The sequence below is a fragment of the Taeniopygia guttata genome, chromosome Z (genome assembly GCF_048771995.1).
Source record: "Taeniopygia guttata chromosome Z, bTaeGut7.mat, whole genome shotgun sequence".
Taxonomy (NCBI): Eukaryota; Metazoa; Chordata; class Aves; order Passeriformes; family Estrildidae; genus Taeniopygia; species Taeniopygia guttata.
The window spans coordinates 74,398,612-74,414,993 of NC_133063.1; the positions used below are offsets into that span (position 1 = coordinate 74,398,612).

Here is a 16,382-nt window from a genome sequence, read left to right on the forward strand (position 1 = left end):
CTACTGAAGAAATACACTAAAATTTACCCAATATACTTGAAAGCAGTATAAACTTCTTTTTGCAGAAGACTCAAGGCCATTAAGCAGTTTCAGGCGTGCATGAAGCTGAAAAGCACTACACTCGTTTCTAGACTTTTTATGGCTTTAAGTCACTTTCCCCCCATCTGATGGGCTATCAGTTAAATCTGGCAACAATGCTAGAAAGTATAAATAAAAGCAAGACATTTCTTCTGGAACAAGTCATAAATTCTGGAGCTTTTCAGTCTGCTAGTTTTTATTACTCTTTCAACTACATTGCAAAAGAAGTTGTTGAGGTTTTTTTTCTGTCTTTTTAAAAGCTGAAAAGTCTGTGTGGGAGCTGAATAGTTATTTCAAAAAACATTTTCAATTTTTCTAGTAGACAGACATAGGATTAGTGTAGTCCTAAAATTAGAAATAGCAGTCATGTATGTCACTCATAATTACATAACTTTCATTATTGGCAAATTAGGTATGTTGTTACTGCAAATTTTCAGGATATGTTTTCCAGTTATACAGTCTCCTTTAGGACTCCCTAAACCTTAAACTAATCAGGACTGTAAAGACTCCCGCACTGCAATCAGAAAAGAGTTGTTTTGACATGATTTGAAAATGTTTTCTATCATTTCAGTTTAAAAAACCAACCCATAGTGATCAAAATAAACCTAGGGAAAAAGTGCATCTAGATATAGGCCAAGTGATAATTGCAATTTCAACATTGCAGGCTTTTAGAAATGGCTCACTGTGTTAGTATTACCATTAAAGATTTGAGTGTAGACTTAAAGCAATTATAAAAGTTGAACTCAGTGGTTACTTATTTTCTTTAGTTCTGAATTGCTGATATGTATTCCTCCTGATATGAATTCCTGATATGAATCACCTTTGCCTGGCATTATTTATGTGTGTGTTATTTGTGTAAATTTACAGAGACAATTCTGAACAATTTTTTTATTACTTTTAAAACCCATCAAATTTAGTTAAGTTTTATTTCTATTTTTCCCATCAATTTATTAATGGATAAAAGTCTATTTACGGAATTCTGGCTTTTCAACACCCTGCAAGGTTTCAACTAATCCCTATATCAATAAATAAGACTGTATAAGTTGTCAAAATAGTTCACAGTATTTGATAAACACTTGTGCAAGGTTTGTATCTGATATTTCTCTATTACTTTAAAATATATCCCAGGAACTTCCATTCTTAAAAGTTCAGTCAAATACTAGAATGAGTACACAACAGAAATGTGACAGAGACAATAAAATGCAGTAGTAGTCTTTGATTTTGTCAAGAGTCAAAGTGTTAAAATGTGAATTTATGAGCTGGAAGAGACCAGTTAATAGTCACACTTATTTGCTTTGTCTTTTCTCTTGATTAACATATTTTCATTGTATTCAAACTCCATCATTCATCCTTGAATTATAGTTCAAAGGTTTAGCTTCTCTGAGTCTACAGAGCAAACTTCTTTCCATAGAAAAGTTCTTTGTTTTTCTTTTGTGTTAACCACAGACTTAATTTTGAGTTCTGCGTTGCTGTATGTATTTCAATTTAGAACTTGACTGTTTTTGTGATGATGTATGTGGATTCCTTAGCAACACTTGAGTTCCTAGAAGTAGCATACTCTTCCTTTTGTATGTTAGTTTCATCTTTAAATGAACTTCAGTTTCTAGTTCTTCCTTATTTATTGCAAAATGCTTAGGAGTTTGAGGGGTTTTAATAATGTTTAGTAAACATAATTTTGAGATTGTGTTTATGAGATGCTGACAGGAATAACACAAATACAACCATACAGGAATAGAATTTTAAAATTTAAATTTTAAAGAGACAGATAATTGATTCTCCTCAAAAAATACTGATTTATAAATTTCATATGCTGTATGTATTTCCTTGCTCAAGCAAAAAGATATATAGTGTGAAGAAGAAAACTGAAACGCACTCTGCTTGTCAACTGATACGTTGTCATTAGGGGATTTGTGAAAGGGTAAACTGAAAGCATCCTCCATGTTTGATGTTACTGCTTGCCAAAGCAGACAGTTGACTGTAAATTTTTGTAGGTTTGTGCCTCTGCAGTTCCTTAATACACTCATTGTTGAATTTCCCTCCTAGGAAAGAAAGTTGTGCTCAAATACTCATGCCACTTATTATTATAATTGGAAGTAGGAATTGTACTAAACCTAATCTGCAAAATAAACTTACAATTTCTTTCACTTCATCTAGTGACTACTGGATTTGTTGAAAGAAAAAATTATATCCAGTATAGAAAGTTTAAAGTATACTTTGTTTTTTTCCTTTTTTAAATCAGACTTGTAGTTATAGTAATGGTAAAATTTGAAATCCATGGAAAATCCTGGGAGGAGAAAATTTGTATAGACAGAGTTAAATGGATATTTACATACAGCAGTTCTTGCCTAGTCTTGAAACATCGTCTACTCTCAGTGTTCAAGTACTAATATTCACAGCTTTAGTTTCTATTTCCATGTCTGCAGTCCGTAATGAGCTTAGGAACACTTCAGACAGAAACTAGTTTCCCACAGTTGAAATACCTCAAAAAGATTCTCTCTCTCAGTCTTAGTTTGTGTCTTGGATAGTTTCAGATGACATACGCATGGTGGCCTTTGCTCAGCACCTGCTAAATCAAACACAATGGTCAGAGGAATTCCCTTTTCAGTTAGGGCCTAAACATGACACATTTCTTCTTTTCATTGTTTGATGTGTTCATTGAAAGTGGATGATACAAAAACTGGTGCAGTTAATCCACTGAGCATATGCTTAAGATTATAACAGCAAATATTAGCTTAATCTGCTAAAATAGGTTTAGAAACTCTTGTTCATAATAGCTGAAATTTGACACTGCTTTGACTCTGAGTCACTCTCCTGACTATAGTTCCACTAGGTTAGTAGTCTTCATCACACACAGAATTTAGTTTTGATCTTTTGAGTTGCAGGAATGCAGAGGCAATTCTTCTTTTACCCTCATTAAATGAGGGAAGCATCTCATGTCACTGGAATCTGCAGCTGGATCACAGGTGCTTTTAGATACCTAATTTGCTTCATAAAAGAGTTGTATGTGAATTGTTTCAAAATGGTTCGGCAGACATAGTTTATCAAATACAGTCCTACTTTTGGGTAAAAAAACACTGAGATAATTATCTTCAGACTCATTTAAATTATTTTTTTGAGAGGGAGGGAGAATTTCAGAAAAATAGTTCAATCTTTAGCTATTAAGCTGGCATATCTGTTTGAGACACTGAGAGAGATAATGCTGTAAACGAAAGACTGGAAAGCAAGTATTTTCCCCCACCCCTGCTTTTTGCCACTGTGTTCTTTCAAGAGTAATTTCTTTCAGTGTTGAATTATACTTCAGCAGTTTTCTGTGGCTTCTTCAGTTGCCATGAATTCCTTGACATTCCTTCTTTCTTTGAAATTTTTTACTTGAATCTTCTGTGATGCTTCTTTCAAGTGATCTTGTTCTTGAGGAATGTACCAATTATAGAGCCTCTGCAAAGAGCTGTGCTCTTGAAGAAGACCTCTCTGTACAAAAACTACAGTCTATGGTGCTTTTATGGTTAATTTTATAGAACTGGACTAGATGTGTATTCTTGTTATAATGCATATACAGTGCTTTTTTTTTTCTTTTTAAAAGTTCTAGCTAGAGAGTTTAAAAGTTTTATTGTCTTGTGCTTAAGATTTAAAAAGTGTGATCAGAAATCAGTTTCCAGATTATTTAAACACTTAGAAATTTGCTCAGTGCAAACATGTTGGCCTTGAGCAGCCTAATATTTGCATTCTAAAAGTAAAAAATTAGTGAAGAGAATATTAGCAGGCTTCAGATGTTAGAAATAATAAAATAAACCAACGAACTAACTAATTAGGATGGGAGATGATAGGATAGATTAGGATGACAGTAATTGGTTCAAAAAGGCAGGCTAAATCTGTTTTACCTTCCCAGGATCAAGAAAATTTAACTCAGAATGTGGGTAGCAGTCCCCCCCAGTGGCATGCAGCTTATTCAGATTTGTGTAGTGTGACATGTATTATTTCCGACATATAAGATATTTTATTCTGCCAGCCACAAAGAGCCTAACTCTAGAGAAGGAAGAACTCACCAGAAGGAATTGAGCCTCTTAAATGAGACCATGAGTGAAATATGAGACCTGCTTTCTAACTGATGTGATAATATCCTCTTGCACCAAGAATGGTCCTGCAATAAAGGAATTATTTTCAGGATACAAGGAAGTGGGTAGTGGTAGCCAGAAGTTTTCTTTCATCCTATACTCATAAAACATATGGCTAACTTCTGGCCATTGTGATGCCTCTTTTCTATACTTAATCTATTTACATAAGTGTTTTTCTTGGAGGAGCCTAAAATAAGACACAGCCACATGTGCCATCTCAGAAGTGCTGAGTAGAATCAATTCTGTAAATTGATTGCTGACTTCACCACAAAGTCATGTTGCTGATGATGTTTGTCATATTGGTTCAAAGGACAGAAGTTTTTTTCTGCAATGCCACTCTTGAGCCAATTGGTCTTTTAGCATGTCCTCTTTCAAAGTTTTTCTAAGCTGACTTTGCCTTAAGTGAACTTCATGAAGTTCCGATCAGCCATTTTTTTTCTTCCAATAAAATCTCAGTGATCAGTGGTCCAGCCCTCTACAGAGCTCTCAGTTGCTTCCCTCAGAGTTATATAATTTGTGAACTTGCTATGAGGCACTCTAGTACATCTCTGAGATTGTTAATAGAGACAGTAAACAGTACTGGCTCTATAATGGATCCCTGAGGAAAGCTTATAATTGCTAGCTACTAGTTGTACTCCATATGACAAGTCATAACCTGCGGGATTTGTTAATTTTCTCTTTTTCCCCCCCACATTCTCCCTTTCCCTCCCCCTGCAGTCCCTTGTCCCGATGCTGCGTTCCCTTATCACTCCCCCTCCCCCGCGGTCCCTTGTCCCGACCCTTTGTTCCCTTATCATTCCCCCTCCCCACACGGTTCGCCCCTGCCCCCACCCCCCCGCCTTTCCCATTGCTGTCCCCGGGGTTTCCCTGCCCCTGTCCCCTGCCTCCCATCCCATTGACCGTGGCTCAGGTTCCCCCCCGCCCCCGGCACGGGGTATAACCGACCCCCACTCGGTGCCCCAGTGGTCTTGGGAACATGCTTCTGCAATAAACACGTGTTTGCACCCGAGCCCCGTGTCACCATTTTGTCTGTTCCCACGCTAGAACTGAGCCTCGCAGAGCCGAAGGGGGAAAAGCAGCCGCCGCCTCTCCCTCCCTCCTGCCGTGCCCGCAGGTGCCCGCCCGGAGCCGTCTCACACAGCAGCAAATGGTAGCAGAAGATGGCTATTTCCATCGATTTGTGAAAGGGGGAGAGAGAAAGGAGCTCTGCCACCGCAAGAGCTCTGCAGACACTAAGAGGAGTTGACACTCCACGCAAACAGACCCGAAGCTCCGGGACCCTCTTCCGTCCTTGCCGGTGTGCTCTCTAACCCGCCCGGGAGCAGCCGCGCTGCGGGGGCAGCCGGACTGCAGGGGCCGGGAGCCGGGTAGACTTACCTGAGGAGGAAGAGGACAGTTTGGCAGTGGCTCAATGGACTGAGCTCGAAGAGTGGCCCGTCCACTCTTGAATGGAGACCAGAGGTTGACAGTGGCCGAACCCAGGGTTTCAAGGGCGAACTCTGGTTAACAGGAACACCCAGACTTCTGGGAGAGCCAAACCAATAAAAAATACGTCCTCAGTTCAGTGCGATTTTCCACCACCGAGGAGAGAGATAGAAATTTCACCGCCCGAGCCCGGAGGGTAAGTTGGGTCAGAGCAGGGTTGGAACCCTGGCGGGCGGCTGGGCTACCTTTTTTTCTTTTGAGTTTTAACCACCGTCCGCACTCAGACAGGGACTGTAGGCTTGCATGTCCCTGGCAGCCGGGAGGCTTTTTCTTTTCCAAGGAGGAAAGAACCTCGCTCGGTCTTTTTGGGGTAACTCATACTGGAAAGCTCCTTCTCTTTCTCGGAAAGCTGCCTTTTCTACCCTCTCCTCCCTATTCTGGGCTATGGGGGCAGGGGGGGTCGAAAGGACACCAATGGGACAGAATTGTAAACGGCGACATGTCAGCTATGGGAGAATTGTTAGCATCCTAAGAGAGGCCCTTCACATCCACTCATTTCATCGGCTTCCAGCCGCGTCGGGTTCCTCTCCTGTACTTTTCCCCCTCAGCTTCTGCGAAGCTTTCCATTCCCTTTTCCCCACAGACTTCCCCAAACCTTCTCCCCTGGGGATGGCAGTGGCCGAGCCGCCCCAAGCGCCCTGCCAGACACTGTTATCCTCCCTCAGGGGTGGCATTGGCTGTGCCTCCCCAGGCAAGATGCAGTGCACCCGGCACCCCCTCCCAAGATGGCGCTGGCCACGCTACAGGGACCCCATTGTCCCGCCGTAACCCTTCTCTTCCGCCCAAGTTTTCCCACCAGCCCCACTCCTCCCCCAATGGCCCTGCACCATCCTGCAGCGAGCCAGCACCTACTGGGGGGAGGTGAGGTTGGATTAACTTTTTTGTTTGTTTGTTTAATTTAAGTAATATCAGAAGAGAGTGGACCAAATCAATTGGCCTAGGGATACTCACTTTCCAGAAAGGAAACCATATAAAAATGCAACTAGTAAAAAAAAAATCTTCAACCTCTGAACACTAGAGCAAGTAAAGAAACATTTGTTGGAGACTGTTAAGAAAGACAGTGTAGCTGAAACCCTCCTGAAATATGTGCTACAATTTGAAAAAGTTAAAATAAAATAGTTCCAAACTGACCCCTGCCCCCAAAGAGTCTTAAGGAGCTCTCTCTAGAGACTGCAGAAGTTTTTATGGCTCTTACATGGAAAAGGTCAGCATTTAAAACTTAAGCTTGCATTGCTGAGAAGCAGATAGGACCAGTAAACAGAGATAAGACAAAGGCAGGTGGGAAGTTGAGAAGCCTAAAAAGACTCTTGAAAAGTGGTTTTCAAAGCTTAAGCTATTACAGTAAAATTTTGCTTAAACAGAATGAAAAAGACAACCATAAGGAAAATTATAACAGTGTAAAATGATACACTGGGTTTACAAGGCCTGAAAGAACAGTCTTTTCCTTGGTCAGTATTTCATATTAGATGATAGTTAAGATGTCTGTTAACCCAAACCATGCTGTGATTGTATGTTTCCATGCTAATGGAAGATGAAGATGCCAATAACTTGTGTATGCTTTGCAGCACCTATTTGAAGTATCTGTACAGCAATAATGAGGTCAAGTAGAATAGTTGCTTGTAAATATATTGAAGTTAATATTCTTCACTCATGGAGGTGTGAAGGAACTGAAGTATGAAATTACTCTAACCAAACTGTTAACAGCCAATGGACTGGCAGGTTGCCACTGTAACTCCCATCTACTGAATGGGCTCCAGAGGGAGCTGCAGTAACGTGGTTGCTTCCATATTCTGGAGATGGCTCTCAGTCTTTTGGAAAAAGAGGGTGAAAGGGAGAAAGTAGATAAAACAAAACAACCAAACAACCAAAAAAAAAAGCACCGTAGAGAGAAATATCACCAAGCACAGATCAGCACAGTTTTACTGGGGAAGCATTAATGTGGCTCCTCTAAAGGGAAGTTCTGCTTCATTTACCTGCTGGAATTGCAAAAGGGTGACAATAACTGTGTATTAACAGTAATCTGATCTATGTTTTTTCTCAATTGCCTTTAACAAAGCTCCTCATGAAAGGTTATAAATATTTTTTTTTTTTTTTGTTCTGGAGTTGGAGTGAAGTTCCTTCTAGCAAACTGGGAACCAGTTAAAGCAGAAGAAATAAAGAGTGGTGCTTGTGTACCACTTCCAGGGTGAAAAATTGGAATCACACTGCACAAACTATTAGGCTTCTACTCTTTCTTGAGTAGCATCTGCTTTTGCCTCTGTGAGAGGCATAGTACTGCTGATGGTTAGACTTATCACTGGCTAACCCATGTGGGCATTTATAACATTCAGGCAAGCCAGTCATTGACTTGGATAGGTTGAATCTTGTATTCCACATAGAAATTTTTGGTTTGGACTTGACTAAAATTTTTCCATCTTAGATATAGCATAACTTCAGCTGGACATCATTTCATAGATAAATTAATTTATTTGGAGTTATTAGTCAGTTATTAGTCAGTTATTCTGATTATGAACTTCTCCTTAACTTATTTAATATATTTAGTTTACTTCTGCGCATCTTTTATCCACTGAAAAAAAGAAGATACATATAGAAGTTTACACTTAAAAATCTTGTACAATCACTATTGCATGCTTGTCAATTTGTGTCTAGAGATGTAGTATATATGTTCATAAATGTGTTCATTCAAATAATAATTTTAAAGTTGAAAAATTACTGGTTCAGAAGATAGAGGTTCAGGCAAGAGCCATGTCATGTTGATTTGAGTCTTTAATTGCATAAGCAATGTTTTCTCAAGGAAATATCTTGCCATGCAGTGCAAAAAGCTAACATGCTGTGAAGAGCTAAGACAGTGTGGAGACAAAAGCCACAGTAGTCTGTGTAATAGAAACTGATGATGACTGAGATTTGGAGGATGAATGAACAGCAAAGAAATTCAACCTGTGAAGGCAAGTGAGTGATCCCAAAAATAGCTGGATATCTTAAGTGTCATGCAAAGCAAGTTACTTTAACTTTTCATGTTTATAATTTTCTCTGTAATTTATGTTTTACAGCTGAGTCAGAGGTGCATTTGACTTACAATGTGCTTTAATGTACTGTGTATACCAAAAGACTTCTTTTTTTAAGTCCTTTCCTTAAGTTGGCAAATACTTTGGCAAGATTTTTTTTTTGTGCCTTATTTCAGAGGGCAAAGTAGGGAAAAGCATAAATTTTTTGTGAAGCAGGTGGTGCTGTTTGGATTACAACTGAAATAAGTGAGAATACTAGCAGTCAAACTTTCACAACAGAACTAGAATAATGTGTGTTTGTGCATTAAATGCATTTATATTTTAAGCAGAAGTTGCCTATTAAATGACTGTGCTCTGTTCTGTGTGTAGTATGATCTTTGGCTGAAACAGGTGGAGATTTTATTGCTGAAATAGTGTACAACTATATAGATAGAGAATTGTATTTATACACAAGTATAAATAAACAATTTAAATAATGTCTTTCTTTCTAGCATTTCCCAATTTGACTTTGAAACTTTAGTATTGGTATCCTGGCAACTTTATTGGTATATAATTGTATTACATTGAAAAAAGAGTAATTTAATTTATTGTGTAGACCTCATCTGGTTGATATTACAGAATAAACTATGTAGTAATATGGTAGTCCATCAGGGTGGAAAATGGGAGGAATGATTTTGTTAATAAATTTCTTGAATAGTTGCTAGATCATAAGGCATATCTTCACAAGTTTGGCTGGCAGTTTCCCCTGAGACAGAGTATTTTTCTACCTCTTAAAAGGATTCTACCTCCTACTGGTCTTCTTTTAATGTCAAATATTTTTTGTTGCCTAAATAGATGGGCTGAAACTTCTTAGTGTGACTGTGTCTGAATTTTGGAAATTCAGATGATTTACACATTTTAAAAAGCTGTTGTACAAAGGACTCCTTATGTTTGAAGTAAAGCTAAGTGTTGTCAAATTAGAACTAATTCCTGGGTGTTGACAACTTTATTCCCAGTAATATGCTGGTATGGCTTTGGATTAATTTTTGAAATTATTTTAGTGGCATCTGTGTGATTGTGCCTATTTTTTATTTCCACTTTTGCAGACTGAATCTTGAGGAAGACTTGCATCAGATGAAAATATACCAATCTGTGAGTAAGTTCACAATACAGGAACTAGGCTTACAGCAAAGAAGGAAAGTATTTTATAGTATTTTATATCTGTGTATGTAGCTTGAATGGCTTGAGCCTGGCTAAATGCCAGGCAGATACCAAAGCCTCTCTGTAACTTCCCTTCACAGCTGGATAGGGGAGAGAAAATATAACAAAGTGTTCGTGGGCTTAGATAGGGACAGAGAGAGATCACACAACAAGCACTCTCATGGGCAAAACAGACTCAGCTTCAGTGTATTAATTAAATTCATTACTAAAAAATCAAAGGAGAAGTAAAAACTGATATTAAAAACACCTTTTTCCCATCCCTCCCTCCTTCCCAGCTCTACCTCCTTCCCCCCAGCAGTGCATGGAGACAGGGAATGGGGGTTATGGTCAAACCACCTCATGTTGTTCCTCCCACTGCTCAGGAAGGAGACTCCTTCCCCCGCTCCAGTGTGGGGTCCCTGCCACAGGAGACAGCTCTCCATGGACTTCTCCAGTGTGAGTCCATCCCATGGCTAAGTCCTCCACAAGCTGCTGCTGCAAGAGTGGGTCACTCTTCCATGGGGTGCACTGCCCCAAGGACAGGCTGCTCCAGCCTGGGTCCTCCATGGGATCCATCACAAGTCCTCCCAGGAAACCTGATCTGGTGTGGGCTCCTCTCTCCCCAGGTCTGCGGGTCCCTGCCAGGAGCCTGCTCCAGCACAGGCCTCCCACGGGGTCCCAGCTCCTCTCAGGCATCCCCCTGCTCCAGTGTGGGTCTCCTCCACAGGCTTTAGGTGGATCTCTGCATCCTGTGATCCTCCATGGGCTGCAGCTGCTTCACCATGGGCTGCACCATGGGCTGCAGGGGAATCTCAGAGGGAATCTCAGCTCCAGCACTGCTGGAGCACCTCCTGTACCTCCTTCTGCACTGGCCTTGGTGTCTGCAGAGTTGTTCCTCTCACATATTCTCTCTCTGCTCTTCTCTGGCCACAATTACATCTGCAATCACTTTTTTCCTTCTTAAATATTTTACCATGTTACTGTTAACTGACTGGCCCAGCCTTGGTCAGCTTGGTTCATCTTGTAGCTGGCTGGCATTGGCTCTGCTGGATGTGGAAGAGGCTTCTGGCAGCTTCTCACAGAAGCCACCCCTGTAGACCCTCCTACCACCAAAACCTGGCCACTATAAACCCAGTTCAGTAGTCTGTCAGAATACGAATTATTTATATAAGGTTATTTTCTCTCCAAAGTTTGATTTCTTTTTCATGAATATTTTATAATCATATGGTCATACATGTGATTTGAAAGTAGCTTTGATCATTAGTTGTCTACACATCTATTAAGTCAATAACAATTTATATGAATAAATGCACACTAATACATTTGCAACTAATGTGTGTATTCTACCTATTTTTGAAATATAATGATATAGAAATTTCATGATTATTCTGACATTTCTTAATTCTAGTATCACAAAGTATATTAATTTGAAAATAAATCAAAATGGTGAAATTGTAAGAATTGTTCATGGGTATATTCTTTTCTGTCTTTATAATCTTTACAGTAGTTGATAGTTCTGTGAAGATGAGTCTTTGTCAGTCAGATAGGTAATATATTGCCACTGCCTCTCCCATCACTCCTCTGATTCTGTGTTATATGAGCTGTTCCTGAACAGTCTGGGAGAAATATCCAAGAGTGCATAATTACAGTCCATCTGGATATTGCATCTGTGGTGAATTCTTTATGCACACTATTGTGCAAAGGAAGTAAGTAGGAGACTTGGAGAAGTACTCTTTACATTCTTAGCAATAAAACCTTACCATTCTTTATTGCAGTTTTCTCCTGGTGGCTATTATCTATTTTTTGTGATAATGTTGACCACTTGAATGAAAAAATAGAGATTTTTTCCTTAACTTTAAAATTCTGTCTTTAAAATTAGGTGGGAATATCAAGCTGCTGAAACCTGAAGGTTACCTTTTTCTTTTGTAATACTTCTTATGTTATGTTATGTTCATAGCCACAGAACTGAAGGTTTAAATACTGATTTTAAGAAGCACTTCTTTGTATTTTTCCAATTCAGTTAGTCTTTGCAGAAAGAGAAGGGAAAAGGTAACCAGTGGTGAGAAGGAGTTAAGGGCCTGCTGAGCAATATCTGGCCTTTTCCAAAAAACAGTCAGATCTCCAGAACTGCCAGTTCTTGACATGCTTAATGCTTTAACAATCAGTATTTTCTTCCTTTTTTTTTTTTATTAATTTTCTTTTCACGTAAATATATGCTCTTTTAAAAATTTGTGGGTGGATGCACACTCCTGGCTTGGTTATTAGTATAATGATTAGCTATTTTTTTGTGGGGACTGAAAAAAATGTTTAAACTGCTAGTGAAGTGTTCTAGGCAAGTTTTTGTTTACTTTTCCCAGTCTGTGTTGTTATGGGTATCATTTAAATGAAAAGGAAATGTCTAATAAGATTCAAATCCAAAGATATGTATTAAAAAAACTTTCCTGTTAGCACAGAAAGACTGAGATGATTCTAGCTGTTTCCAAATTTTCACCAACTGAAGTGTAAGAAAATAGTCACTCACAAGGTCTCTAAAAAGCAATTTTCTTATTGTTCCTCTTGAAAATCAAAAGAAGTTGCAGTCATGACGCATGTATTGTTTGGGATTTTCTAGACATTTGCACCATAATGATTGAAGCTAAATGTTCATCTTTGGGCATAAATGCTCATTAACACTTAGTGTTAAAAATCTATGTTCATGTTCTCAGAAAGTGCAAACACCCTCTGCCTTAAAAAGGGGGTTAAATGCCTTCTTCCTAAATAAAAATACAACCTCATGTCTGTTATTAGTAATTTGCTGGGACTCCAAACTTGATATGGTTTAAACACAGTTCATGCATATTTTCAGTATGTTTTATTTTATTAAAGAAAACCTGATGTCAATTTCCTCAGTTTATCGGTGATGTTGGAATTCACTTTCATCTTAGCAGATAGGTACCTGTTTTCATCAGGCATTCTAAAAACAAGGGATAAAAGCTCTAAAAAGAGACTGAGCTTTCCTGTATTAAACTTGTCTTTATTGAACATCACTTGTGTTTGTCAGGAAGAAATAATGGATAGTTTTGTTGTTCTTCCACACAACTTTTCAAATCCTGTTCATCAAAGATGAAGTGGGTCAAGGGAAAAGGAAACTCTGTTCCTGCCATTCCCAATTTCTTTCCATTCTGTTGCACAGTTATTTACTGATAGTCATCAAATCCAAATTGACTGTTCATGCTATTCATGTCCTTATTTGCTTATGAAGGTAAAGGATGTGTTGGCAGGTAGTCATGCCATTTCCTCCAAAAGCAGGAGAGTGGATCCATCAAATCCTATTCAGAAAAATAGCAAATGCCTTCTTAAAAAGCAGTAAACTGTTGGCCTGCTGTTTCTCCCAGGTGGCAGTATGACAGCTTCTTTCATTATGAGACTCCTGAATATACTGTGTCCTCAGTATATATACATGGGAGTGACATTCCCTTCTGGTCTTCAACCTGGTGTTTCCCACCAGAAGTTTCTTTCTACCCAGGAGCATGGGCACCTACCACTGGAGTCAGTAACACAGTGGCTTTGTGCACCATGGCGCCTTTTTTTGTTAGGGAAATCCTTCACCTGGTGTGTACTGCAGGCAAAAATGTCATTCCTTTGATGGTTTGTATAGTTTATTTGTAAGTGACTATTACAGTGCTCTATTGTATCTTTTTTTTTTTTTTTTTTTTTTTAATGGGGTGTTTTTTTCCTTATGTAAGCAGGCTTTTTGCAAATACTAGTGTACTGTAGTTTCATAGTTCAAGTACCATTTTGGCAGCAGTATTGAACTAACTCATCATCAGATTTGATGACTGCTAATCAGGAATTAAGTTTTACATTCTAAAGCTGACAGTTAACTATATTTTCTCAGTGGGATGTAACTGTGCTTATGTAAGACCATGGTAATTTGATGGCTGAAGATAGTTGGCTTTATGACTTGTGGGTCTGTTCCTTGAGGGAGAAGATGTTACTTTTTTATGTAGAAGTATGATGGGTAAAGCATGTCTTGCTGAGTAGACTGATATGATGTATCTTTCTGCTCTCCTAGACAGACAGTTACAGGTGATGCTGTTTCACTGCCTCCCTAACCAATTCCTATGAACAATTATATAACAATTAGAAGGGAGGAGAGGAGAAGGGGCTTGAATGGGCCATATATTTTCTGCTCAATAGAAAGGGTTAAGTTTCAGTGACCTTTGGCTGCACTTCAATTTATGTTGCTTGTGTCTTTGATAATACTGAACATGTATCATTTTTTCTATCCCTTTTGCAGTGGTATTATTTATTATCTGCACATAATATGACTATTTATAGTTTTAAATTGCATTTTAATACATCCACATAATAAACATAACACCTTGTGTGCTTTGATCAGTTTCTTTGACTATGGGAAATAATTTCTTTTTCAGTGGAGTTCAGTAAATGCTGATATAAAAGCCAGAAGAGGCATTCAAATGAGTGAATATTTAGAAAAAGATGAAAAGCATGTTCGTATTATTTTTGTGTGTTACTTAAAGAATGTTCTAAATGTATGCAGTACCACTGTGCTGGGGGACTGTAGTCTGAAGTAACATGGGAACTAACATATTAATATCAAGGTAAAGGTACATATTCCCCAGATGCATAGTTTTACCTTTTTCAGCTTTTATTATCTTTAGAATAGTGTTCTATTTATTTCATGAATACAGAAGTATTAATTGGCCATGACATGTTCCAAAGACAAAAGAAAGGTCTAATTCACTCTAACAAACTTGTTAGTCACTGTTTATATCAAGAGGATTGTGAATCTACAGAGAGTAACACTGTTTTCTTCTACACTTGCTTTGTTTATAAATCAAAAGTTTTTAAGTGACCTGCAGTGTCTGCTTGCAGTTTAAAATATTACTTCTAAAGCAGACCTCTACCATGTAGCACAGATATTTATCCCTCAAGATTAATTCTTTAAGTTCATTTGGGGGAAAGAAGGACCAAAACAGAAATACTAACATTGTGGTGCTTTTAGCGTATTGTGATTTTTTTTGTTCTGTAATGCAATATTTCATATTCTAAGTTGAAATCCTTCTGATGTGTGTAATCGCTCATGTCTGTGAGCAGTGGGCAGTTTGTGAATGCTAAGTTCTTGACTTCTGATTGACCATATGTATTTTTTTTATGAATAATTCTAATTTTTAACTTAGTATTCTTAGTATCTAAAGTGTATAGCTGTCTCTCACAGTGATGCTTAGATTCATTTCAACTGACATTAGTTGTATCAGTTTTCTTGTTTCTAGTCATTATGATTTCACAGTATTTCAGTTGAATGATTTGTGTGATTTATCTATCAGAGTACCTGATCTTTAACTTAACAAAAACCAGGGTTTAAAGTTTTCATCCATCCTAATTCAGTTACTGTTTGCTTTGTTCACCAATCACTCTGATCCTCCTAGCAGGGGACAAGACCTAGAGAACAAAACTGATAGTGACTGTGTAGATAAAACGGCAATGAATTCTGCTTTTAAGGCATAGAGGGAATAGTCTGTAAAAGAATAAAAATTGGAATGAAAGTGCAGTGTCTTTAACCTGCAGATCTATTGTACCTTTGAAAAGATTGTACTCTGAAAAAACATACTGTGATGCTACAGAGATTCATAATTATGTGACAGAACTCTTTGAAGAGAGGTCACTTTAGAAACTGACCAAAAAGCTTGTCAACAAAATAGACCACATTATAAATAATTACAAAAATAAAGAATGCATTTCCTTAAAATGTCTACAAATTGTTTTAGTGAAATACTAGGTGTCATGTTGTATTTTATTTATTATATGATAGACATGTGTTATTTATTTTCTGATAGAGCCACTTTTTAAGCTTAGTGAAGATGATGTGGTCAACGGTAGTACTCCAAAGAGGAATATGAAAGAAGTTTCACATGAGATGTTACAGAAGGTAAGATACCAACCATGTGTAGATGTCAGTACTCATGAATTTAAGCCATCATTTTCCTTCAAAATTTAAAAATGTGGCTTTCCAGAATTTTGCTCAGAAATTAATTCTAGGGAAATAGCTGTGAATGTGTCATGTAAATAAACATACCAGCCATGTGTAGGTGTCAGTACTCATGAATTTAAGCCATCGTTTTCCTTCAAAATTTAAAAATGTGTCTTTCCAGAATTTTGCTCAGAAATTAATTCTAGGGAAATAGCTGTGAATGTGTCATGTAAATAAACATGGGTAATGTCAGAAAAAATGAAAAGAGTGTTTAGGCATGTAATGTTGAAAGCTAGCAGATTATCTAAATTGTAAGTAGCATTTTGCCCCTTAACTTCGGGAACCTTAATTTTTTTGCCGGGTATTTAACTTTAGATGATATCAGGTGTTAATCTCCATAGAGCTCCTCTACAGAATAGAATTGATGCATAATAATGATAAATTCACTGTTTGTTGTATTTAAAATTTAGCACAATGTTTCATGTGCAAATGTTTTCTACATGTGTGGGTCTATCTTTTTACAAGACAGTGCTATGTGCATGTAGTGCT

The 16,382-nt window shown here is 38.0% G+C and overlaps 1 protein-coding gene across 1 annotated transcript in view; it reads left to right on the forward strand.

Moving 5' to 3' along the window:
• CNTLN (centlein) overlaps positions 1-16,382 on the forward strand; it is a 181,752-nt gene that overhangs the window by 99,062 nt on the left and 66,308 nt on the right. Inside the window, 2 exon segments of the mRNA XM_072922859.1 lie at positions 9,766-9,815; positions 15,700-15,791. Of these exon segments, the coding sequence (XP_072778960.1) occupies positions 9,766-9,815; positions 15,700-15,791 (142 nt within the window).